Genomic DNA, 27,664 nt, shown 5'->3' on the forward strand with positions numbered 1-27,664 from the left:
AATTAAATATTCTGGTCATAGGAAACTATTATGTGAATTATAAAAATTATCAAAATTCAATGCTTTTAACCTCCTCGAATACTAAACGAACACTTAGGCATCTATTCTTGTTTACAAATTCCGCCCAGAAAGAACTGGTTTCAATATGTACGCAGAGTATACGCAACTGCAATTAACTTTCCTTGCATTAGTACCTTGATTCACAAGAACGTTGCATGGTTAAAAAATTGCTAGAAGTTTTAATTTTCATGATCTTCCTAAATTTTATTATTCACAGCTTTTTAAGATGATGATACCAATTTTTGAGCGAAAGACCTGTTTAAAGAAACCCATTCCTCTCAAGTTCATTATTGATTTTTTTTTATTTCAGGTGCCGTGACAAATTCAAGACGATTTAGCTTAAGCGTTCAATTCCTTTCTTCCATAGACCGTAGCGCTGGTAAATTCATGTTAAGGTTTCTGATTTGTCCTATAATGATAGATATTGAATAAATGATTTCTTCTTATCGTTGTAGATTGTACATTGTAAATTTTATATACTGAGCAAGATGGTTATTTTAATTTTAATTGAACGCTCAAATCAATTTACAGGTCACAGCATTTTCTCTAAACCTTTATTTGAAAACAAATCGCATTGATGTTGTTGGGAAGGATAGAAACAGTTGGAGGAAGGACGAAGTAGATGGAAGGAGGGATGGAGGGGATTGGAGGCGTGCTGGAGGAAATGACCGTGGTTGGATGGGAGGAAGGGATAGGAGAGGAATATTAGTAGGTAGGAAGAAAGCGTAATAATCAAAATTATTTTTATAATATTGATTATTACACTTTCTTTTAATACGCTTAGAAATATTATATTACATTTTTGGAGGATTTGAATACATTCCCAGAATTACATTGTTACCTTTAATTTTAACCTGAAATGACCTCACAAGTCTCCATCAGTAAATTCTAATAACTTTTGTAATAATAGAGAAGAATTGTATAAATTTCGCACCTATGTTCTGACACTCAATAAGGGACAGGAAAAATGCTCAATTTTTTCCCTTATCTGGGTATAGATAGTGGACGGTATTTATCGAAACAATTAAAGGTATTTATATAAATATTTTTCATATTAATAAAAAATATTTTATTCAAGAGGTCTGACTGAATTTTAGGCCATGAAAATAAAGCCAAACATAGATAGATTCAGCAGGCAAGACTAGTATAGCCTTGAAAGACTCAGCGACTAAAAAGCAAACTCTCCGAAGGATCGTTTAATCTGCAAAGGGCGGACCCGGAAAATCAAGTTATAGAATTAGCGAAATAATATCTGAGTATGGTTTTTCATTTTTTTTCTTCAATTCCTAGGAAAATGGAACATTTTCGATTTTTGAGTTATCAAAGACAATTCTTACATGTACTGAATAATATAGTGTTAATAAATAAAATATTTATATAAAAATTACCTTTTGTTATAAAATAAAAGGGGGTTTTATTGTTATTGAATTTTTTGGATATTTCTGAAATAATAATAATTATTTGCACGAAATTGGTGTCAATAATAAGAATTATTGCTGATTTGGCAATGTAGTAAATCCGATAAGAATGTGGTATAATATTGAATAATGAATAATGAAAAGAACTTTTCAGATACAGGAACTAGATTGAGCAAGGTTTAGAGATTAGATCCCTGGAAGGGTTGGAGAGTTGGAACAAACCCTTTCTCAACATCTGTAGGATCAGTTTCAAACCCAAGGTGAATAATTTCTTCTTTATTCTGTTAGTCTTGTTAAACTTAGCGTTTTTGTTTGCAAATAACTATTCTATTATTTCATTTCTGTTTTTGTTTTTCTTTTGTTTTCTGACTTGTTAAAATAGCTGGTTGGATTCATGATATTAATACTTTGTTTTACCAAAGAGATTGAACCTTCTCTCCGTGATGAATCTAGAACTAAGGTAAGGTATCAATACCTGGAACACGGAGCTACATCCTGTTCTGATCATTCTACAAGTCACCAGGCTTTATTCAAATATAATTATTTATAATGGAACTAAATTTTACACATTTGTTTTTATTTTTAGTCATTTATATAACACCATAAACAAATCAAATTATGGACCCCCTCCCCCCTTTTTGAATTTGGTGAACGCTTTAGCAGCAGCTAGGTTTAGGCTTTATGTTGAGATAGGTCCATATAGGGTTATAATAACGTCAGTTTAGGGTTAGGTAACACTTTGAATGTAATCGAGCTTAACGTTACATGCCCTTGGACCAAATTTAATGAATAGTGAGAAGTAGAATATTAAAATCCCCTCCGCAGTGTTTTTGATAATCTTGTTTTCCTTAAAGTTAGATATGTTAGCGTTATCACTTGTTAGGGTTTTATTAGCTGAATAGGGAAAAAATTATTTTTTTAGGGTAAATGATGTCCATTTCCCCCCCAGATCTTAAAAAATAAAATCATTCATCACCCGTGTTTCTTTTACTTGTATAGAACTTGGCAACGATCAACGTGTGAATTCTAGAATATATTTAGGTTTGAGGAACGATGGACAAGGAAGAGAAGGCGGATAACTATGAAAATGTCAACATGGATATGTCGGACGGGTCGGACAACGAGATGTTTGCCTGCAAGGACGAGTATAAAGCCTTCAAAAACCAGTTCTCCAGTAAACCCAAACCTAAGGAGGAGATTAACGAGTATGGAGGAGATTCAGATGAAACTAGTTCCAGGCAGGGAATACAGTTTTCGGGACAGAAGGGAGTAGAGGGGGGTAGTGAGTACGGCGGAGGTAGCGAATATGGCGGAGGCAGTGAATACGGCCCTGTTGCTGCCACAGCTTCAGTTGGATATAAGAATCCGAACACATATCCTGGATATCATCAGGATAGGAAAGGAAGACCAGGGTTTGGAAGAAAATCTCCAAGTCCTAAACCTACTCCAGCCAAAATTGAGAAAGAACCGAAATTGTATAAGGACGAAGAAAAGAAACGATCTAGATCTAGGTAAATAAACTCGTACAAATTATGGAATAGATCTTCCTAAAGTTATCTTTCAGCGAAGCATTTATCATTAAAAAAGTTAACATTTTTGGAACATGAGACCTTGTTTTAAAAACTTAATTTTAATATTTTTTTTTCAGAGAACGGAAGGATAGAAAAACTAGATCAAGGTCTAGATCAGGAGAACGAAAAAAAAGATCCCGCTCTAGATCTCGAGGTAATGGAAGGTCAAGATCTAAAGACAAGGGGAAGGAGAGGAGGAGATCAAGATCCAGAGATAAGGGAAGGGACAGGAAGGATGACTATAGGAGAGATCACGACGGGAAGGATAGAAACAGTTGGAGGAAGGACGAAGTAGATGGAAGGAGGGATGGAGGGGATTGGAGGCGTGCTGGAGGAAATGACCGTGGTTGGAGGGGAGGAAGGGATAGGAGAGGAGGAGGATCAGATTGGCACAGAAGGGACGAGAACAGGTCAGATTCTAATACTTTTTTAAATGACAATTTATTTAAAGTTTGGAACTAATCTTTCATAATTGCATATTTTATCTGAAAATTGATGAAGGGATATACGTTGACGAAACAATAACACAAGTTTTATTTCTATCAAATTAGTTGTAATTTTATACGCAGTTATATTCAGAAGGAACGTTGAAGATCAGATGAAGAAGGTTGAAGAGATGGGTGTGGAGATGCCTAAATACTATAGACCGGGAGCTGTAAACCCGGTCAGCTATGCGGAGCAGGTTCAGAAGAGGAAAATGCTCTGGAAAAAGCCTGGGACTGATGATGATGAGAAAGTATCCCAAGCTGTCGCACCAACTGCTCCTGCATCGGCTCCTGTTAAAACTTCATTCAATAAATGGGAAGCAACAAACTTTGGAGACGAGGGGACGACGGAGAAATTCCGTCGATTGATGGGAATAAAAGCCGCGCCAAAACCTGAAGAGTTCCAAGAGGTGGATGATGCCCCGGGAACGAATGCTGTCAAGATTATGAGTGATTTGGAGAAAAATTACGAGCAGGCCAGACAACAGACACATCGTAACCGAGGAATTGGTCTCGGGTTCTCCAGCAGTGAAGGAATCTTTAATTCTTCAACTCCGTCCTATCCTCCTGTTCCTATGGCCGGCCCACCTAGACCACAGATGGGGCCTGCCAGTGTTGCTCGCCCAGGATACGGGATTAATTTTGTAAAAAAGAATTAAAAATGTTCCCTTTATTATAATTATTTAATATTCATTTTTTTAATTCCTAAATGTTCACGTGAGCTTCTACAAACCCCTTTGATAATGTTGTAGATATTTGTTATATAATTTTAAAGTCATAAATTCTAATATAAGATGAATTTAAAGTTGTTCTGTCTCCACCAGCATGATATGTTAGTTTCTCCATATTTCAGATGTCAAGTATACATGAACTAGAGAACCTGGAGAGAGAGATGAGCCGGGTTCTCGTCTCAGATGAGAAGTATTGGAGGGAGAATGATGCCAAGTTCAGAGCTGTGGCACAAAATGTAACTTACGAACAGTTTGAGGATATTGTGAAAACATCGCATTTAAAAAGTTTGGATAAGAAAGACAAGTCTCCTAATCCTAAAAGTAAACCTAGTATATGGAACTCTATCTCTCTTGCCGGAAAGAAGTCCAGCGCCGAAACAGTAAACACAGCCTTGCAAGAGAAACCCGGACACCTTGTTAAATCATCGGTAAAAAATATTGACGAGTTCTACTCACTCTGGAGATATCTGGAGATAGAAGAACGGATAGATTTTATCTCAGAGCTAGGAGAGGATAACGTAGGACGGATATTTCAGACAGAGATTCCTCCAGAACTATTGGGAGAGATGCTCCACTCCTTCCTTGCCTTCCGTCCTACAACTCAAGATATAGCCGCCATTGTTAAAACTTTAAGTAAGATTTTTTTTTCAAATTTAATCACCTCGATTTTGTTTATTTTTAAAATAAAACCTATCAAGTATGATTTATAAATTAAATTTTAGAGAATTATCATCGCCAATGTATGTCAAAGCGATGATTCACAACAAGGATTTAATGCAAGGAAAGTTATTTCAGAGGTGTACGCATCTTTTGTACTGCAGTGTACTGTCAGTGGGCGGTAATGTAAACACAAGACGGATGTCGAAGCCTGAAATGGGATCCATCTTTCACATAAATAATACATGAAATATTCTGGTCATAGGAAACTATTATGTGAATTATCAAAATTATCAAAATTCAATGCTTTTAACCTCCTCGAATACTAAACGAACACTTAGGCATCTATTCTTGTTTACAAATTCCGCCCAGAAAGAACTGGTTTCAATATGTACGCAGAGTATACGCAACTGCAATTAACTTTCCTTGCATTAGTACCTTGATTCACAAGAACGTTGCATGGTTAAAAAATTGCTAGAAGTTTTAATTTTCACGATCTTCCTAAACTTTATTATTCACAGCTTTTTAAGATGATGATACCAATTTTTGAGCGAAAGACCTATTTAAAGAAACCCATTCCTCTCAAGTTCATTATTGATTTTTTTTTTATTTCAGGTGCCGTGACAAATTCAAGACGATTTAGCTTAAGCGTTCAATTCCTTTCTTCCATAGACCGTAGCGCTGGTAAATTCATGTTTAGGTTTCTGATTTGTCCTATAATGATAGATATTGAATAAATGAGTTCTTCTTATCGTTGTAGAATGTAGATTGTACATTGTAAATCTTGTATACTGAGCAAGATGGTTATTTTAATTTTAATTGAACGCTCAAATCAATTTACAGGTCACAGCAGTTTCTCTAAACCTTTATTTGAAAACAAATCGCATTGATGTTGTTGGTTTTCAGAAAGGGTTGAGACAGATCATATGCCATATTTTAATCCACGAGTCGTATTCTAGAAAAGCCGCGGTTTTTGCGACATGATCCCTTCTTAAAAAATGTGCTAGGATAACTCTTGTGAACCATTAAATAATAGTATTAGTAACCTTGAAGTTAACAGTCACCTAACTAAACTTGCGTTGACGTTTAGTTAAACTATGTATATATAAATTTGGCTTGGGTGTTTGTTTGTTTGTCTGTCTGTTTGTATCCAATAAACGTCAAAACGGCTGAACCGATCGGGCCCAAATTTTTTGTGGGACATCACGTGACCACAGGGAAAGTTTATGAATGATAAAAATTTTAAAAAAATGTGTTTAAAGGTTTTTAATTTTGTAAAAAAAAAAATTAATTCTTGAAAAGCCGCGAATTTTTTTTTAAAAATCCGCAAAAATTTTTTCTTCTTTGTTTTAAAATGTAAACAAAAAGAACATGTTCACATTTTAAATATAAGATGGGCGCGAAGCGCCTTAAAAGCCTAGAAAGAAGGGCGCGAAGCGCCTTGAATTTCTAGTAATCTAATATTTTTTATTTTGTAGTTTTTGAGCGGATTCTAACAGGTTTATTCGTAGGAAGTCAGCTGATAGAGAAACTGCTAAGCTGCTTATCTGACCGTCAGCAGGACCTAGCTGACCTTGGGGTCACCGAGTACACTATACATGCTGCTGCTGAGAAGCTGAATATATCAACTAAGTACACGGAGAATGGTCCGGTCTGTAAATAAAGAGAATACATTTTTATATTTAAGAAACCAACCTGGTAACTCAATGGAAGGCTGAAATCTCTAAGCTTAAAAAACCTCCCCACCCCTTAAAATAAAATTTTGTAAGTTTGCTTAAAATCCTTGTTGCGTATTTAGTAATGTTATTTTTTATTCTATGTTCCTTTCAGTTTATTTTTTACCCACGACCCAGCTAACATCTGGGGAAAGTTACTAAATACTAGATAATAAGCAGTTTGGACCATTTATGCAAACAAGATATGTTCACCTGCTAGTCTTTAACACTAATTATTTTCTCAGTTGCCTTGAATTAACAAATAACATGTATACATTTATTACCATCGATCTTTGTCTTCAGGGGTGTATATTTTTTTTCTCCTCCCCCCTCCCCCCTGCTTTGAAAAGATATAAATGCTTGCGCCAGATAATTCTGAAAAATTTACACTCCTGGATTTTTATAAAGTTTTGTTCGTTTTAACTTTTAAGTATTTTATTGTGATTAAAATCTATCTTGTGATAAAGTCCTTGTATGTATGTATAAAATATTAGATTCTCATCTAACTCTTTTCTAACAAAATGTTTTAAAAAAGGAAGTTTAATTTTTTTTGTATTGTTTCTGAATAATTTCGTTTTAAGAAGTATGTAATTGTATCGTAAATTATTAAGATTTAGTTTATAAAATAAATTCGAAATTCTTTTGAAATTTAGTTGAGTCCTAATACTTTCAGAAAACTTGATTTAAAATGTTGACAAATATCTCCGTGATATGATTTAACCCTCCTGAAGAATGGAGGTTAGTATTGAAGGACGAGCACGAGGTAGAGCTCGTGGTAAACCTAAATCAGAAGAAGAGAAACCTAAACCCTTAGGACGGGGACCCTCAGCTAAGAAATCTTTAATCAGAGCTCAACCTGAAGAGAGTAATAGAGAACCTGACCTTCTCAGTAGACGGAGAGATCAGAGACCTGAGAGAGACGGATATATTACTGAGAGAAGAAACGACCGGGAACGTAAGTCGGCTAATTATTCTGATGGACGATGTGAACTGAAAACTCGTCAAACACCAGCGCAGGACAGAGATATTCTTTCTCGTCACAATCGTCCAGGAGCTGAAACGTCAGCGGATTTTCGTCATGAGGGACGATCTATACAAAGACATGAATTGAGACGAGAGCAATCTGATCAAAAACCTGGAAAAGGTGGAAGACACCGAACTCACCACCAGGCAGAAGGGTTTACAAGAGAACATACAAACAATGATTTGACGACACAATCTGAACGAATGAAAGATAACCTGAAAATTACGGTTTACCAGGGAAGGGATTCCCGGAGATTAACTCAGCATGAAGTTGAAGATGAGGATGAACCTCGTCGGAGAGAGGATCGGAGGTTTCCCTCCACTCGAGGAGGAAGAATGGATCGGGGAAATTTTCATGGAATGGAGAAAAATTTTGATAAAATGACTGTCGGAGATGGATTTCGAGGACGAGGCAGGGGAGGAGCGACGGGTAGAGGACGCTCCGATCAGAGAAGAAAAAAGGATCCAGAGTTCGATACTGCACATACCCGACCTACTCACCTGGTCTCAAAACTTGGTGATTCCGGAACCCCAATCCTTCTCACTTCGAACTATTTTGAGCTTGAACGTCGACCTGATATTCGACTTTTTCAGTATCGAGTCATCTTCTCACTAGAGGAGGATCGTACTTTCGTCAAGAAAGCGTTACTCCGACAGAACCAGGATCTGCTACCCCATTATATGTTTGATGGAACCTGGATGTTCTGTTTTATAGAACTATATCCGGCTAACTCCGATCCCCTAGTCCTCCACTCAACTCGTCTTAACGGAGATGGAAGTCAGGATTCATGTAGGATTACGATCAGGTCTGAACAAATTTTATTAGGGATGTTTATTTTCCCTGACACTTCCCCCTCCCCCTGATACTGAAAAATAAGTTTTTGTAGAATCGGAAGAAAAATTTTAAGCGGCACAAATAAAACAATTGTCTTTATGTATTTTTTTTTCTCTTATCAGGGAAAAATCTTCCTATAAAAAGAGGGAAAAATTCATTTACTAACTTCTTGGACTGATACAGTCCGTAGGGTGCAGATTCACTGGGTTCGCAACTTTATAGCCCGGTGTCACTTTAAATAACAACACACATTATGTACATTATTAGGCATGTTTTCCACTCATTTGCAGACTAAAATTTTTAATGTGTTCTAATACCGTCTTTGTATTGCACCCGGGCTAAATATTACCCCGGTCCGGATGTAACACTACACCTGATACAAAATAACTAAGTATCTGCTCAATGTCAATGCTCAAGGGTTGAGGCGGGATATTTTGAGATTGAGGCTTGATTTTGAAATATCAAGTGATGCAGAGATCCTTTTATATTACGAGATAAGTAAATAAATCCCAACTCAATCTCAAGATGTTTTCTCCAAATAATCATATTTTTTTCTCTTAAACCTTGGGGTGGAGAGTAAATTATTTCTGGTGAGAAGTACATAAATATATTTACCTCTTAAGATATAAACATGAATATCATTTTTTGATTCACATAAAGATTGCTCATTCTACATATTTTATAATCAGAAAAAAAAAGAATTTTAATATTCGTTTTAGATTGATTGGCGAGGTTGCGAAAGCAGCAAGTAATTATCTTCAACTCTTATCTATTATTATGCGACAAATCATGGAGAAGCTGGACCTGGAGCTCATAGGACGGAACTACTTTGATCCATACTCTGCCAGTCTTATTAGAGAATATTTTATAGAGATATGGCCGGGATATATCACCTCCATCAGGTATACAAGTACTATCAGGTATACTAATAGACCTAGATCTAACATAGTAGGTTGTGTATAGTTAAGATAAGGGTAATCTAGTATGTTGTGTTTAGATAGGATAAGGATAACCTATTAGGTTGTGTATAGATAAGATAAGGTTATATCATCTATCAGGTATATTAGTAAACATAGATCTAACCTAGTAGGCTTGATAAGGATAAGGATTGATTAGATTTTTTTTCAAATTTATTGCTAAAATTCAAAATTGCTATTCGTCGTAATTATAAAAAAGGAAAGATAAACCTCAATGTGTACACGTCCAGTATTATCCTATGTTTAGGCAACATGAGAAAACTATCCTAATCTTTAGGCTACATGAGAAAACTATCCTAATTTTTAGACAACATGAGAAAACTATCCTAATCTTTAGGCAACATGAGAAAACTATCCTAATTTTTAGACAACATGATAAAACTATCCTAATGTTTAGGCAACATGAGAAAAGTATCCTAATGTTTAGGCAACATGAGAAAAGTATCCTAATTTTTAGGCAACATGAGAAAAGTATCCTAATGTTTAGCCAACATGAGAAAAGTATCCTAATTTTTAGGCAACATGAGAAAAATATCCTAATCTTTAGGCAACATGAGAAAAGTATCCTAATGTTTAGGCAACATAAGAAAAGTATCCTAATTTTTAGACAACATGAGAAAAGTATCCTAATGTTTAGGCAACATGAGAAAAGTATCCTAATGTTTAGGCAACATGAGAAAAGTATCCTAATGTTTAGGCAACATGAGAAAAGTATCCTAATGTGCGCTGAAGTAACGAATAAGATTATAAGAACGGATACAGTTTATGAGCAGATGGGAATTATCTACAATCGGCGACCGCCGAACTATAGACAGGCAGTGGAGCGAGCTTTATTGGGCTCAGTTGTAATGACGAGGTGGGAAACTATTTTTAAAGTTTTTTTCCCCTTCTAATTCTTTTTTTATACCATTAAAAATGTTCTTTTCCAATTTTATTTCTTAATTATATATTCTTATATCGCTCCAACCTCTCCCTGCATTTACATTTAATTCGTGTGTTTACGTATTTTAGGTATAATAAGAAAACGTATAGAATAGATGGAATAGACTGGACACTTAATCCTGATTCTATATTTGACTGTGGTGGCAGTAATAAACCGTACTATAGTTACTACCAGGTTACAACATTTTCTCATGCTAGGTTTTTTAGGAACAATTTGAGATTTTCTTCGTACTATAATAAAAAAAATGTCGCGGATTTTCGAAAATCGTTAAAGTGTACATATTCTCCAGGCGACATTTTTTAATTTCACCCATCTTTAAACTCTCTAAGGTCGTGTTACCACAAGGAATTTGGGCCCGTTTTCACGAGTTTGAAATTGGTTGTTCTTTGCAGCCTTTTTTATTTAAACAATCTAAGAAAGAAAAACGCTATCAAAAATAAAACAATTCCAAAACGTTTTTGATACATTCTGTGACACGTGCGTCGTGCAATGCATACTGAAGTTTCTAGATTATGGTTGAGTTTGAAAGCAAAAGAAAATTACCCCCCCCCCCCTCTTTAAGTTATCTATCCTTTCTCTTATATTGTTTTTTTTTTTTCAGGAAAGATACAATTGTATAATCCGGGATCATGCCCAGCCTCTCCTAGTGAGCCGACCTAAAGATAAGGATAGACGAGGAGGTAGATCTGGACCTATACTTCTAATCCCGGAGCTATGCTTCATGACCGGACTAACCGATGAACAGAGATCAGATTTTAGACTCACTTCATGTCTGTCAAAGGTTATTTTTCTAAATTTCTTTGTTCCTCAAAAAGCTTGGTGATGTAATTTCAAGTGATCCTCCGGCCGCAATTAAAACTGATTTTTTTTAGTTGCAATTTTCTGTAAAAGGTACTCAAGTGGATTTATCAAGCACCGAAAGGGAAATAAAATAAGAAAATTAATATCATTTCAATAGACAAACGACAATATCTTCCTCATCGTTTATACGATAAATGGCTAAAACGTTACCATTGTGAATCGGACAATTTAGGGTCATTTGAAATTTAGTCATCAGTCTCTAACTAGAATCTTTATTTAGATGGATTGGTATCAAATATAACCTATATATAAATTTTGTTTTGTTAACATCACTGAGTTTTTTATGTTTGAAGCCAGAAAAATGTCAATACAACGTTTCATCTATAAAATAGAAAAAATGTCATGTTTTTTGTAGTTTAAACAAGAACGTAAATGCTCAAAACAGTTTTGCTTCGCCATTTTTCCGCTCCGGGTTGTCAATGCAATCTGAAAGTGTCAGACATCATTGGAACTCTTTTATAACTAATCCTAATCCTAATTTCTAAAAACTTGTCTGAATATAGTGGACTCGAATGATACCGACTGAGAGGGTTGGAACCTTGATGAAACTCTCCGACAAGCTCCATAATGTGGAGGAGGTGAGGAAAGAGCTGGAAGCCTGGAACATGAAGTTTGCTCCAAAGCTTCTTGAACTCAAAGGTATGTTTATACGTTTGTTATGAGGATAATTTTATTGCAAATAATGATCTGGAGGTTTCCTTTCGGATCTTCTTCAGATTTTCCTGATTGATTGATTGCCTGATAATAGGACGAATATTGCCCCCTGAGACGATCACACTGATAAACCGGACCTCGTACTGTAGTTCAGAGGCAGATTGGACGAGAGAACTTCAGAAAGGACTCTTCAATCCTGCACAGATTAACCGCTGGTAAGGAGGGATACATTAGTTTGTGTGTGTCTATTGTATCCGGATGTTTATTTGACTGAAATTGAATGACAGAAATCTTTCCTTACATCAATTATATACATTTTACAAAAAGCTTCCGCAAAATTCAATAAACTAATTGTACTCTGCTAGGATATTAATGTATCCTGAGCGGGATGAAGAGAAATGTCTTGGGTTTCTTGACACCATGAGAAAGGTTGCTCCAGGTTTGGGAATCAATTTAGGAGAACCAAGGTACTAGAATTAAACCTTTTCTAAATTACTACAAACATAGTTCAACAAATTAAAGTTATATTTTCAGATCTGTAATTTATAGACAAATAGTATTGAACGGGAACCTTATAGATTAATGTTTCTAGATTGATTGTATTATACGGGATCCTGATAGAAGAATGTTTCTAGATTGATTGTATTATACGGGAACCTAATAGACGAATGTCTCTAGATTGATTGTATTGAACGGGAACCTTATAGATTAAGGTTTCTTGATTGATTGTATTATACGGGATCCTAATAGAAGAATATGTTTCTAGATTGATTGTATTATACGGGAACCTAATAGAAGCATGTTTCTAGATTGATTGTATTGAACGGGAACCTAATAGAATAATGTTTCTAGATTGATTGTATTGAACGGAAACCTAATAGAAGTCTGTTTCTAGATTGATTGTACTGAATGGAAACCGAATAGAAGAATTTTTCTAGATTGATTGTACTGAATGGAAACCTAATAGAATAATGTTTCTAGATTGAAAGTATTGAACGGGAACCTTATAGAAGAATGTTTCTAGATTGATTGTATTATTCGGGATGCTAAAAGAAGAATGTTTCTAGATTGATTGTATTATACGGGATCCTAATGGAAGAATGTTTCTAGATTGAAAGTATTGAACGGGAACCTTATAGAAGAATGTTTCTAGATTGATTGTATTGAACGGGAACCGAGCTGGAGAATATGTGAGAGAACTAACCAAAGTTATTCAAGATGGTCCAGAGATGGTAATAAATCTTCAAACTGACGAAAAAATAGGTTTTCTTATGGCTGGAATTTTTACTTTTGCTTGAAATTCAAGGCCCGTGATAAAAGATTCAGGAAAATACGACTCAGGTCTAAGCTGCCGTTGGGCCTTATTTACAGCTTAGGCTTTCGGGTTTAAGTTGCATCTAATTTTGCAAAAACGATTTAATATTGTATTTGGCGTGTTTTCATGGTTGAAATTGTCGATTTCCGGGTTTTGATGAGAACAAGACTCAAGATCGAGCCTTATTTTCTAATATCACGTGACACAAGCTGTCGTCAGAGTTAGGTCTAAGATGGGAATTTACAGATGGGTTCAAGGAATTACGACCCCAGTCGAAACTTTTAAACCATATTGTTTTCCTGCTTGTTTTTCAATCCCAAAGGAGGTTTTACATATATGACATTTTTCAATATCTCAAATAATGGTGATAGCCGGTTCTACTTTTGCAATTTTTCTCTGCTGATGCTCTATGAACAGGATATGACGTCAAATCTTCAATATCTCCGTTTGGTACCTCCGTGGCTCCGACTTTTTATCTCCGGCCCCAATGAATTTACAGAGCCCAAATTCAAAACACATACACCTAAGGACCTATATAATTTAATAAAAAAATAAATTAATTTTTTTTCGTTCTATCATGCTAAGACAGGGTGTTAAAAAACTGTTTTTTCTCTTTTTTTAAATGTTTTTTTTTGGGGGGATTTCCTATTAAAAATGACGAAAGAAAAGGGTAATGAAATGTTTCTTAAACTACTATGAATCTTTTTCAGAAAAGTCGGGTTTAAAAAAAACTGCACTTGTACATCATCCCCTACAGGGCGTCCAAAAAAATATTTTCCACACATTTTTAAAATTCTATGAGTTTTTCTGTCAATAATGGTGTTAGCCGGTTCTGGTTTTACGTGTATACTAATCTGATATTCTAGGAACAGGAAAAGTAGAACCGGCTAACACCATTATTTATTGAGATATCGAAAAATGTCAAAGATGCAACACCTCGGCTGGTTTTAAGGGTTTTTAATCAGGGACTACGATCTTGTCCCGGCTGACCACTTTATTGTCCCGACTGACCACTTTATTGTCCCGGCAGACCACTTCATTGTCCTGGCAGACCACCTTTTTGTCATGGCTGGACTTTAAACATTATTATTCCAATGTATGATTGATCGTCTATGAGAAGCGACACTGCTTATTTCTTTATGTGACAATTAAATAAACCTAGTAACCTAGGATAACTGGAATACCTAGTTAACCCAGGTTGACCTATTACATATCCCTTTCATTAATAAAAGAGAGGTCGCTGAAGTACCTGACGTTGGTTCAAACCCCTGATTCACGCATTCAAAGTTGAAGATTAATGAGGATTTGAACCGAGTTCAGCGACCTCTCCAATTCATTAAATCGGTCACTGGTTTAAAATCTGAATTACCATGTAGGTAATGTGCGTAGTTCCCAATGATAAGGGAGATCAGTATGCAGCGATTAAGAAGAAGTGTTGTGTAGAGCAGCCAGTGCCTAGTCAGGTAGATAATTATAATTTACATCCCTAGTGACCTCATTATTTTCCTTCTTTATCCCATTCCCGACTCGATTAAGAGTTGTCCCGGCTGCTGTAGAAATGATCGGGAGGGAACATTTAGTATTGAACGGGAATCTAATAGAAGAATGTTTCTAGATTGATTGTATTATACGGGAACCTNAAGTTAAAAAATTTATTTGTCAGGTTATTACGGTGAATCGGGTTCTGAACAAAGAGAAGGGATATCTTTATATGGCGACTAAGGTTGTGACTCAGATGGCTTGTAAGATCGGTGCTGAACCTTGGGCCTTGGAGATCCCATTTAAGGGGGCCATGGTGGTTGGGTGAGTGTTGAGAAGCATCGCCATTTCCTTTCTTTTTACTCACTTTACTCTGAATCATTTAAATCTTTTAAAGGAACTGTAAGCGTAATTTTAAGTGCATGGATGGTCACTCGAAATTACGCTGACAGAGCACCTGGTCTTGTAGCATACACATCTTTTTCTGTGTCTTGTAATCTGTATATGCATTTAATATCTAATAACAAGATCTAAATCCCCCCATTATATATATCTGGTTTTTATACCCTTTATCCAAGGTTTATGTTTCCAAGGGTTTTCTTTCAATAAAAAATCAAAGATGGTGCATCCTTTCCCCCCCCCCCAAAAAAAAAAATATTGAAGAAGCATAGGAAGATGGAAAATATTCCTGCTATATCCATGGTTCCCTTGATATTCTGTATCCTAATTGGGATAGGTACTCCTTACTTGCTTAAATATTAGGGTAGGTACTTCTTACTTTAATATTGGATAAGAATAAAAATTATTGGGATAAGTAATTTTATAGTATTATTGATTAAACTAGACTATTTATCATAAATATCAAAATAATTTTAAGAAAATTTTAATTTTTAATTTTTTACAACTACAGGGAAGTTAAAGTAGTAGTAAGTAAAAAATTATTTATTTATGAAATATGAGAATTTTACTTAAGCAAAATTGGCCGCGGGGGAACCCGTGGATAAGTATAATTTTTTATTTCCTGAAAAAGTAGTTCTATACAACTCTATCGTCTTTTGTGATGTAAATGCTCAACTTTTTAAACAAAAACTTCGCAGAACAGGTCTTTATTTTACTTAATTGTCCCAAGGGATGTTAGGCAACTTAACGTCCCTCTGTTGGGGGTATCATAGGTCGGCAATGTTAGTCAAAGGGCGGTGATATCTATTTATGTCATTGTAATGGGTATTATTAAGTGCGAAAAAGTTTTTGCCGGGATTTTTATTTTTTCTAGTTTGTTTAAGATCAAATTTTTCTAGTTTGTTTAAGATCAGAATGAAAGTATTTTTATTTAGCACGCATGATACCCATTTCAATAACATATATTTTTTTGTTCAGTTTTACTAAAATTATTTAAACGCAGGTCGATAAAATTACTGTTGTAGGGTTATTAAGTAACTTTATCACCCTACAATGAGACAAATTATGTATGAAATTTTAAATTTTAATAGCAGGGTGAAAAAAATACTTTTTTGCCCTGTTTGTAGGGCGATAAAGTCACTTAATCACCCTACAATGAGAAATATTAGGTGTGATAAATTCCATCAAAATTGAATAAGATAATTTTAGGTGATGTTTCTCCGAGCTTTATGTAAATATAGAGAAGTTAAACATTCTCTTCCCAATAGAATATTTTTCTACAGGTAAATTCTAGTGATTTGGTTTTTTAAAATTTATTTTTATATTCGGAATATTTTATTTTCCATATAAAATATGCATAATTCATCACAGTGAGGCTCAATCTGTTCAATGCATAAAGTTAATGCTCAGAGATGAAATTAATTCTATGCTAAAGAGTGGGTCAACCTGAAATCGAAACATCAAATTCCGGGACCGAGGGAATCCTGAGTAAATCCACATTTAAAATTTGGAGAAATTCAGGTTTCAGTCCTGATTTCACAGATATTTGACAGTTCAATATATTCTAGCACGACTATGTTAGGACAAATATGGAGAAGTACGACCCTTATTATTTTGCCGCATTTTGGGGGTCATAAAAACAATATTTGGTCTAAAACGCCTCTAAATGGTAGTTTCTGCGCTATGCTTACAAAATTTAGATTAAAAAAGGAGAAAAAAAATTATAAAACGTTCTTTGTATTTTATTAAACAAATGAGGAACAAATGAAAAAATTCTCTTTTTTAGTGCAGAAATATTTATTATTGTCTGAGGTTACCTGAGTAGACATTGTTCTTTAGTTTCTCTAGATATCCTGGATGATGTATCCGGCCCAACCTTCCACAGAATGACAGAACTTAAAATCTTGATTAGTTGACTTTGGATCCATGGTTTAGATGATGAATTTCAAGGGTTTGATGATAAATATCTAGGTTTAGATGCTAAACTCCATGGTTTACTTTGAACTGGTTTAAGGCGGCACACTCTTTGGAGTCATTTACTTGAGGATTTGGTTTGAACCATTTGTTTGGTTCTGATAGCCATTTCAGTGATGAGTGTGACTGCTTAGTCATCTGGAGTTTGATAATCTGGTTTGACTGAATCCGTTTTTTCAAGGAAGCCCTAGAGATCTGGGTGAGATCTGGGGTACCCAGCTCAATGAGTAAGGACTCAATACGTCTAGTCCATTGGTCCATAGTATCAGACATAGTAGTTTGTGCTACTGTTTTTAGAAGTATGTCATTTTCCTTTGATATGAGACGGTGAGCAAACAATAGTGCTCTTTCGTCCAGACGCATCTGGATGGGTTTCAGCCCCGCCTCCATCCATCCCATAACCTGGGATGAGGATTGAGGAAGCTGTAGGATGAAGGAAGCCACGGAGTGTTGGATTTTCTCCAATTCCCTAACTGTAGACTTGGAAATTACCATCGCTTCTGATCCATACAGGAACTGGGGAATTGCGCAACACTCCCACAGTTTATAAGCTGTAAGGGACCTATCCAGGCCCCAACGGGTGCATCCCATGATGGTATGAGCGTAAGCGCGGGCGGACCCAATCATAACGGACTCTCTAGGTTTAATTAGATTCCGTCCTTGGACACTAATGTCAACACCAAGGTATTTTGCTACTAGAGCAGCCTCTATATCTGGGCCTGAGTCGCTAACCCTCCAGCTATTCTGATTAGAGCCATAGGAGAGAATCACGGTTTTCTCCACCGCAAGCTTCATGTCCATTTCAGTACAGTATTTTTGTACAGCTCTAAGGAGTCTATTCATACCTCTTCTTTTGGTCCTTGAGATAAGAACCAGATCATCAGCAAAAAAGAGGGCGGAAATAGTCATGCCACTAAAGTGAACACCCTCTTTCATAGAGTGTAAAACTTTACCAAGACCAGAAACATAAAGAGAAAACAGCAACGGAGACAAAACGCATCCTTGTTTAACACCTCTCGTGAACCACAGAGGATTTGACAAACCTCCGCATAATCTAACTCTCACATTGTCATTGTAATACATTGACTGTATAATCTGCTTAACCTTTCCCCCAAACCCCAGGGAATCAAGTTTTAGGTAGAGAAGTTCTCGATTAACAGAATCGTACGCTTTAGCAATGTCACAAAAAGCTAGGGAAACAGTGTGGTTTCGTTTTTTTGCACGCCTGATAGCAGCCAGGAGAATGAAAACACAGTCTGAGGTTGACCTTCCCTTCCTAAACCCGAATTGGGTCGTCCCGTAGAATCCTTCTGTCTCACAAATTTTGTCCATGCGTGAATGAATTATTTTGGTGACCAAGTTCAGAATCACGCTGGATACCGTTAACGGTCGTTTTCCTGAGACTTGCAGGGAAGGTTTCTTTTTGTCAATTAGGGTCATTTTACCTGTGTTGAGGACCTCTGGAACCTGACCTTCATTAAGAATACCGTTAATCAATGAAGTAAGGCAGTTGAGGGCTTCTGGCCCTGCGAGTTTGAGCATGGAGGAAGTTACGTTATCAACTCCTGGTGCACGGTTGATTTTGAGTTTGTCAATGCAATCCTTTACGAGGAGAACTGATACCGGAGCACATACCTCTGGCTCGTACATATTCTCATCATTTTCTGGGATTATCCAGTCATGCCAAGAACTATTAGATTTGGCCTGGACCTCTTTGATTAACTGTTCATTTCTATGAGAGAAGACAGTGGATTTCTTTCCTGAGAAGATGAGAGAAAGTTGCTCGAGAACTATTTTTTCAACTAAATCTTTATTAGTAAGCAGGTTGCCATGTTCGTCTTTTATTGCTGATAAACTGCCCTTTTTTCTCTCTGACCTTTTAACCAATGCCCAGAACTGTTTAGAATTGATTTTTACTGTTAACTGTAGTTTTAGTCTTTTGTCTGCTCTTCTTTGCCGAACCTGTTCTTTGAATCGGATTTTTAGAGTTTTTGCCCTATCCCTGTCTAGCTGGATGTTTGGGAAAGCTATGTTGGGATCTATGTTATGCGATACCGCCCACCTTTCCTTCTTAGAGATACTTGCCTCTACTTTTATACAACGGGTTCGTAGTTTCCGGATTGATTTGCACGTGGAAAATCTTTTGGAATTGATGATTTTCACATTTTGGTCTGCGAGGGCAGCCGCTTCCACAGCTGACGTTTGGAAAAGGTCGCATTTTTCATCCGTATTTAGGGATGACCATGAATTTTCAATAAGAAGCCTATCTAATGTGGACGCATATGTGGATGCTGTCTTTGCCGAAGGATTGTGGGCACGTGAATATGCGTCTGGATGGGGAATTCTTTGAATAATACCCATGTTTAACTCCAGAAGTAAGGAGGAGTGGTCGCTCCCCCATAATACCTCTTTATCCAAATCCACCGTCAAACTAACAATGGATTCATTAGCCCCAGCGTCTGCAAGTACATAGTCCAAGCAGGAAGTAGAGTTCATGGTTCTTCTTGTGAAGACCCCTGAGCATCTGGTTTTATCTGCATTCAACAGCACCAGGTTAGTGTTACTTATGAAGTCTCTCAGTAAGGTTCCGTTATAGTTAATGTCTGGTGCATTATCCTCAATGCCTCTAGCGTCATTCCCTATGTGACCATTTAGGTCCCCTAGAATAATGCAATCAAATCCTTCCTGCTGGATGGTGGCCATTTCCTGTTGTATCATAGTATAAAGTTCTGAGTTCCAAACCTTGTACTGATCGTTTGTTACCTCAGCAGCACAGTAAACAGAACAGAACGCTAAATTTCTGCCATTTTCATGAACCAAAATCCATGAACGCTCCGCGTCTAAGTAAGGGAACATAACCAGTCCCGGATCCCATCTAGTATGGTTCAGTTCCTGTTTTAGGATTATCATTTTACCTCCCCCTTTCTTACTACCAAAGGCTCTTTCCTTTGTATACACAGTAAATTGGTTTAAGCAGGACAAGTTGTCATTAGTACCATGGACTAGATGGGACTCATCAATGAAACAAATATCAATATCCTCCTCCACTAGCACATCCGCTAGGAGTTCAATTTTAGTATCCCTTAGGATACCATTGGCATTCCAGTGAATGGCTCTCAGCCATTTATTGTCCACCTGAGGAAGGTTAGGGACAAAAGCTGCTGCCTTTTTCCTGTTTCTGGTTTTACCCATTGGGCCTAGAAGAGAGTGCTAACAGTGAAAAATGAGTGCCGGTCTCTGAAAGTATAACTTCGGTCAAAACCATAGTATGAAGGATTGTGAAAATTAACATTATAAGAATGTAACTATTGGAACCTGTAACCAATAATTTAATTAGATTTTGTAATTTGGGAATGATAACCAAACCTTTGAGACTGTAATCAATTTACTAATTACACTGCCCTCCTTACTAGTATTTGTTTAACGAGACTGTAACCATTAAAATTATTGAGCCTCTTAACTTAGTTGATACTGAACGCACTAAATTTAACCTTGCCCATTTGGACAGCAAGCATTAGAGTTTGAGAAATTAATGAAATTAAAGAATGAAAAGAAAATAAAAAATAAAAAATTTAAAAATGGAAGAATGAAAATGGAAGAATGAAAATGGAAGAATGAAAATGGAAGGATGAAAATGGAAGGATGGAAAAATGGAAGAATGAAAATTGGAAGAATGAAAATGGAAGAATGAAAATGGAAGAAAGAAATCGGAAAAATGAAAATAGAAGAAACAGAATGAACGAATGAAAATGAAAGAATGAAATCGGAAAAATGAAAATGGAAGAATGAAAATGGAAGAATGAAAATGGAAGAATGATAATGGAAGAATGAAAATGAAAGAATGAAAATGAATAGCTTTAAACCATTAACAGTAACCAAGGTTGCTTTCAACACTAACTTAACCAATACTGCCCACATTAACTAATCTTGAGTGTAGCCTTTTAATAGGTTTTTGAATAAGTATCATTTGATTTTTACAATGAAAATAGTAAACTTTGGAAAAGAGAACAGGTAACTTTTGAGACTGTGCACACTTAAATTATAGATTATAATTTGGATTTGTAGCCAACTACATTATACGACTGTAGACAGCTAAATTTTATGGAACAAAAAAACAACCAAAAGTAAGAAAACACAATAATGAATTACGGAAGTAAAAATAACTATACCTAATAAGACTTAATAGTGAAAAGGTCTGTTTAGTTAAATAATCAGACTTCCCAGTGAACTAGAATTTAATCATTTATCTGAAAGAACTGTTATTTACTAACCCAAATAAAACAAAAAATAATTAAAATAAATTTAATATGATTTATTGATAACACAACAAAAAGGTGAATGAAAATTAATGCATATGATACTAAAAGAGCATACAATTTATTAATGCATTGAGTGATGAGGAGGGATAAAACATAATCATAAGCATTTAATTATCCAGGAATAAAACTGCTAGCTCATGGTACAATAGAGTATTGGTGACAGGCCAGATCATAAAATCATAGAATTAATTTAATCTCTGAGCACAAACTTCATGTCTTGAAAGGATTAATGACTGAGTAATTCATTGAATCATTACAAATGATAAACCTTAGGCTACAAATTTAAATTAGCTAAGTCATCAAACTCTTATTTTTAGATACTTCTCAACTGTCGACTTTCATAGAGATAGAACTGAGATGTCGAACAAGATTGGGGTAGGTACTCCTTACATAGTTGAATATTGGGGTAGGTACTCCTTACTTAGTTGAATATTGGGGTAGGTACTCCTTACAAACTTGAATATTGGGGTAGGTACTTCTTACTTACTTGAATATTGGGGTAGGTATTCCTTACATACTTGAATGTTTGGGGTAGGTACTCCATACATACTTGAATATTGGGGTAGGTACTCCATACATACTTGAATATTTGGGTTGGTACTCCTTACATATTTGAATATTGGGGAAGGTACTCCATACATACTTGAATATTTAGGGTAGGTACTCCTTACATAATTGAAGATTGGGGAAGGTACTCCTTACACACTTGAATATTGGGGTAGGTACTCCTTACATACTGAATGTTGGGGAAGGTACTCCATAAATACTTGAATATTTTGTTAGGTACACCTTAAACACTTGAATATTGGGTTTGGTACTCCTTACTTACTTAAATATTGGGGTAGGTACTCCTTGCTTGCTTAAGTATTGGGGTAGGTACTCCTTACATACTTGAAAATTGGGATAGGTACTCCTTACTTGCTTAAATATTAGGGTAGGTACTTCTTACTTACTTGAATATTGGATAAGAATAAAAATGATTGGGATAGGTGATTTTATAGTATTTTTGATTAAACTACATTATTTATTTCAAAATAATTTTAGGAAAATTTGAATTTTTAATTATTTACAACTACGTTACAGGGAAGTTAAGGGAATTTTACGTTAGCAAAATTGGTCGAGGGAACCCGTGGTTAAGTGTAATTTTTTATTTCCTGAAAAAGTAGTTCTATACAACTCTATCGTCTTTTGAGATGAAAATGCGCCACTTTTTTCACAAAAACTTCGCAGAACGGGTTATTATTTTACTTAATTGTCCCAAGGGACGTTAAGTAACTAAGTAAATTATTTTAGGTGATGTTTCTCCGAGCTTTATGTAAATATAGAGAAGTTAAACATTCTCTTCCCAGTAGAATATTTTTCTACAGGTAAATTCTAGTCATTTGGTTTTTTAAAATTTATTTTTATATTCGGAATATTTTATTTTCCATATAAAATATGCATAATTCATCACGGTGAGGCTCAATCTGTTCAATGCACAAAGTTAATGCTCAGAGATGAAATTAATTCTATGCAAACTTCATGTCTTGAAAGGATTAATGACTGAGTAATTCATTGAATCATTACAAATGATAAACCTTAGGCTACAAATTTAAATTAGCTAAGTCATCTTGAAACTGTAGATTAGAAGTAGGACCAGCCTAGAAGTCTGATTTTATTTCATTTGATTATTAATGTAATTAATTATTTAGATACATTTAATTTTATCATACATTTTACTTAATTCTTTATTAATATAAGTATATTTTTAGTTCATATAGGAAGTTATAATCATTATTATATGATATCTGTTCGGTTCCATAGTAGTAAACGTATCGTGTAAGAATTCCCATTATTACACGGTTCAGGAGGAACAATTTTAATATTGTTCTCTTCCTAGCGTTTGCGAATGCTTATTCTTACACTGTATGTGTAGAATTTTCCTTCTTTAACGCTGAGACCGTGTAAGAATAGAAATTATTACACGGTCAGAGCGTGAAAGAATGTATATTCTTACACGCTCCGAGCATTAAAGAATGGAAATTCTTACACTAGTTGAAGAATATTTATTCTTACACGCTCCTTATATTGATCTTTTCAGTATAGATCAATATTGATATTAACTTAATTATTTTGTACTGACAACATGCACAGGGCAAACTTACCTTTTTCTTTTATTTTAATACATGCAAACTTACATTTTTATACTTAAAAATAACATGCTTACTTACCTTTTTCGTTAATATTAAAACATGCAAACTTACCTTTTTTACTTTAGTAAAACATGCTCACTTACCTTTTCATGCTCACTTACCTTTTTCGTTTTTTGAAGTATTGATATATCTTAATTCAGGAATTTCTATTTAAATCTTAACCTTAGTCCTGACAGAAGAGTGGAACCCCCTGTGTTTAATTAGCATTTTCTAACCTTTCCAAAAAAAATAAACCATGAACTTAAAACTTTAACCTTCCATTGGACATTTTCATCAAACTGCTGAGTCTCAAACTGCCCGACTGCCTACTTTATTCAATTTGGTTTTTAGTTTTTCTTCATTACAAACCAAGTTTGGTGAGATTTTGCAAATCTCTGCATATTTGTATTAGTACTGGCATAGCTTGTCAATCAATTGTTTTTTCACTTTATAAAGCTTTAAAGTACCTCAGCCTGGGTCAGCAGTCACCATATCTCGCATAGCTCGAGATGATGAAGTGAAACCACAATCAAAACCAAAAATAGTTAGTTTAAAAAAACTTATCACTGAAATACTAGTGTCCGAAACTTTTAGTGGGGTCTTAGCACTCCATACTCCATAGCAATGAAAACAAACCAGTAAATCTTGCTTCATGAATAAAAGACAAAGATCTTCATCAGTTCATGTCGAACTGATTCTTACTAGATAACCTGATTTATCTCTTCTTTTTGGAAGATTTAGGATCTAATATCCAGGAAATGATTTCTTCTGTAAAAGATTTCACGATTTTGTTCAGTAGATTAACACAACCCAATACAATACCTTCTCCCCATCTAAAAAAAAATCAGGGCACATTCAACATGCTGTATCTAAATCTAGTATTAACTTGAAAAACAAGCAAATTCATTCGAAATTGGTAAACAAACAAACTAAACTAAGGAAACAATCACACCAGATGCATTACGTTCAAATTAAGAACCAAGTTTTACTTATAAAATGGGTTTTAACGTTTTAACATTAGAAAAATAAAAAAACATAATTATTATTATTCATTTTTATATCTTAAATTTTTTTTTCTAAGTTCTGTTTTAAACTATTTTCGTAAATTGTTATATAAGAAAATGTGGAATTGATTTTTAAGTTGGAATTAAAATTTTCATTTTACAATAATTGTTTACACAGGGACGGAGTAGGCGAGGGTCAGGTGTCCCACGTGATCGAACACGAGGTGAACAGATTAAAAGAAACATTTAGAAAACTTTCTCCAGATTATGATCCAAAAATAACCTTTGTTATAGGTAACTATTATTGTTTAAACTTTCAAAAAAATAATTTCTGTAAATGTAAATTAACTTGGATTTTCAGTGAGTAAACGGATCCATACAAGGTTTCTCACCAAACATGTAAACCCTGTAGACGGAGGATTACCGGATTATGGGAATCCTCCCAGCGGAACCATAGTCGATGATGTTATCACACTACCAGAGAGGTAATGTTTTCTCTAGTTCTAGCCTCGAACTCGGAGACAGATATCCGCATCAAGCTAAACTAACTAGACCTTAGTGTGCCCCGGTTGTATTTAATTTAAAGATTTTTTTATTCATTAGAGTTTCTATGGACGGGAGCTCAAACCTTATTATTATTTTAAACGTACAGCACAATAGAAAGATATATAAAATAGAAGACACGAAACTTTTACAAACATACAACCATGGAGAGGGGGCCGAATTGGTTCGAAAAGAAATATTGGCTATGCAACCAGGAAATCTAAAGATACATATCGATTTTATTAAATCAGAGCTGAAAACTTTAGAATGGTGGATATCAGGATTAAGGCTTGATCCACTCTTTTTCTTAATCTCCAGATTAAATATTGCTTGTTTACCTCATGACTTTAATCTTCAGATTAATTATCCGACTGGATATCTAGATATTTCATTCTAAAGTTTTCAGCTCAGAACTATCTTGTCGTGCTTATTATTACACATAACTGAAGTATCATCCTAACAATAGAATTATCTTTAAGTTTTTTTCCTATTTGAGTTAGCAGAACATTACCTATTTTTTGAAAATATTGTCTTAAAAACTTTTACTATATTTTTCTTCAGGTATGATTTCTTCCTGGTGTCCCAGTCCGTCCGACAGGGAACAGTCAACCCGACCAGTTATAATGTTATCATGGATGAGACAGGGTTCAGGTAGGATAGGATGTAGTAGACAGAGTTTAGGTAGCATAGGATACAGTAGACAGGGTTCAGGTAGGATTGGATATAGTTGACAGATTTAAGGTAGCATAGGATACAGTAGAAAGGGTTCAGGTAGGATAGGATATAGTTGACAGAGTTAAGGTAGGATAGGATATAGTTGACAGGGTTCAGGTAGGATAGGATAAAGTAGACAGGGTTCAGGTAGGATTGGATATAGTAGACAGAGTTAAGGTAGGATAGGATATAGTTGACAGGGTTTAGCTAGGATAGGTAGCAGTAGATAGGGTTGGTAGGATGGATTATAGTAGACAGGGTTCAGGTAGAATAATATATAGTAGACAGGGTTCAGGTAGGATTATATACAGTAGACAGGGTTCAGGTAGGATAGGATGATATACTGTAGATAGAGTTCTGGTAGGATAGGATTCAGTAGACAGAGTCCAGGTATGATAGGATATAGTAGACAGAGTCCAGGTATGATAGTATATAGTAGATAGGGTTGGTAGGATAGAATTTAGTAGACAGGATTTAGGTAGGATATACAGGATATACAGTAGACAGGGTAGAGGTAAGATAGGATACAGTAGACAGGGTTCAGGTAGGATAGGATATAGTAGACAGGGTTGGTAGGATAGAATAAAATAGACAGGGTTCAGGTAGAGTAGGATACAGTAGGCAGGGTCCAGGTAGGATAGGATACAGTAGACAGGGTTCAGGAAGGTTAGGATACAGTAGATAGGGTTCAGGAAGGATAGGATACTTTAGACAGGGTTCAGGTAGAATAGGATACAGCGAACAGAGTTCAGGTAGGATAGAATAAAGTAGACAGGGTTCAGGTAGGATTATATGCAGTAGGCAGGGTTCAGGAAGGATAGGATACAGTAGACAGGGTTCAGGTAGAATAGGATACAGTAAACAGAGTTCAGGTAGGACAGGTTAGGAAGAAAAAAAACTGATAGTGCTAAAACTAAAACATGAATTATTGTAGACCTGACCAGTTGCAGCGGCTGACCTATAAGCTGACCCATCTATACTTCAACTACTCAGGCTCAGTTCGTGTTCCAGCTCCTTGTCAATACGCTCATAAGCTCGCCTTCCTTACTGGAACAGCTCTTCACGCTGAACCTAGCGAACATCTTTCAGATCTTTTGTACTTTCTTTAGTTCAGAGATATTCTGTACTTTCTGTAGTTCAGAGATATTCTGTACTTTCTGTAGTTCAGAGATATTCTGTACTTTTTTTTAGTTCAGAGATATTCTGTACTTTCTTTAGTTCAGAGATATTCTGTACTTTCTGTAGTTCAGAGATATTTTGTACTTTCTTTAGTTCAGAGATATTCTGCACTTTCTTTAGTTCAGAGATATTCTGAACTTTATTTAGTTCAGAGATATTCTGTACTTTATTTAGTTCAGAGATATTTTTGTACTTTCTTTAGTTCAGAGATATTTTTGTACTTTCTTTAGTTCAGAGATATTTTTGTACTTTCTGTAGTTCAGAGATATTCTGTACTTTCTTTAGTTCAGAGATATTTTTGTACTTTCTGTAGTTCAGAGATATTTTGTTCTTTTTCAGTTTATAGATAGTTTCTCCGGTGCCCTGAGAAGTTAAAAAACAATGAGTCTGCACTGTATCTCTACTTCATGACATATAAGACCAAGTATTAAAATGTTACCTGAATTTCCTACAAAATGTGTTAAAAGGTCTGTTCAAAAAGGATTTTATTTACTTTTTCTTCTGTTATTTCTTATAAAATGCGTGTGACGATTGGATTATTTCAACTGTATTTTTTTAAAATAAATAATATATTTTTTAAATTATTAAAAATAATCATTTTTTATTGAATATATTAACCCCAGGGAGAGAAGCTGGC

The 27,664-nt window shown here is 35.3% G+C and overlaps 2 protein-coding genes across 2 annotated transcripts; both read left to right on the forward strand.

Moving 5' to 3' along the window:
• The first annotated feature begins 927 nt into the window (after nt 1-927).
• On the forward strand, nt 928-27,629 carry LOC111695814 (uncharacterized). Its single transcript, XM_023465257.1, has 24 exons — nt 928-1,090; nt 1,633-1,738; nt 2,520-2,989; nt 3,127-3,459; nt 3,629-4,190; nt 4,388-4,898; nt 6,401-6,554; nt 7,369-8,466; nt 9,215-9,397; nt 10,170-10,328; nt 10,484-10,589; nt 11,017-11,196; nt 11,780-11,915; nt 12,025-12,145; nt 12,296-12,397; nt 13,084-13,162; nt 14,622-14,708; nt 14,909-15,048; nt 21,734-21,791; nt 22,710-22,783; nt 24,770-24,885; nt 24,953-25,076; nt 25,696-25,785; nt 26,783-27,629. Exons 3-24 carry the CDS (start codon nt 2,532-2,534, stop codon nt 26,955-26,957), a joined length of 5,046 nt encoding a protein of 1,681 aa, XP_023321025.1. The 5' UTR covers nt 928-1,090; nt 1,633-1,738; nt 2,520-2,531; the 3' UTR covers nt 26,958-27,629.
• LOC111696285 (coiled-coil domain-containing protein 103-like) lies at nt 4,208-7,113 on the forward strand. Its single transcript, XM_023465848.1, has 3 exons — nt 4,208-4,898; nt 5,538-5,606; nt 6,434-7,113. The coding sequence occupies exons 1-3, from the start codon at nt 4,388-4,390 to the stop codon at nt 6,583-6,585; spliced, it is 732 nt and encodes a 243-aa protein (XP_023321616.1). The 5' UTR covers nt 4,208-4,387; the 3' UTR covers nt 6,586-7,113.
• Nucleotides 27,630-27,664: the final 35 nt, after the last annotated feature.

Source organism: Eurytemora carolleeae, unplaced genomic scaffold (genome assembly GCF_000591075.1).
Source record: "Eurytemora carolleeae unplaced genomic scaffold, Eaff_2.0 scaffold11, whole genome shotgun sequence".
NCBI classification, from domain to species: domain Eukaryota; kingdom Metazoa; phylum Arthropoda; class Copepoda; order Calanoida; family Temoridae; genus Eurytemora; species Eurytemora carolleeae.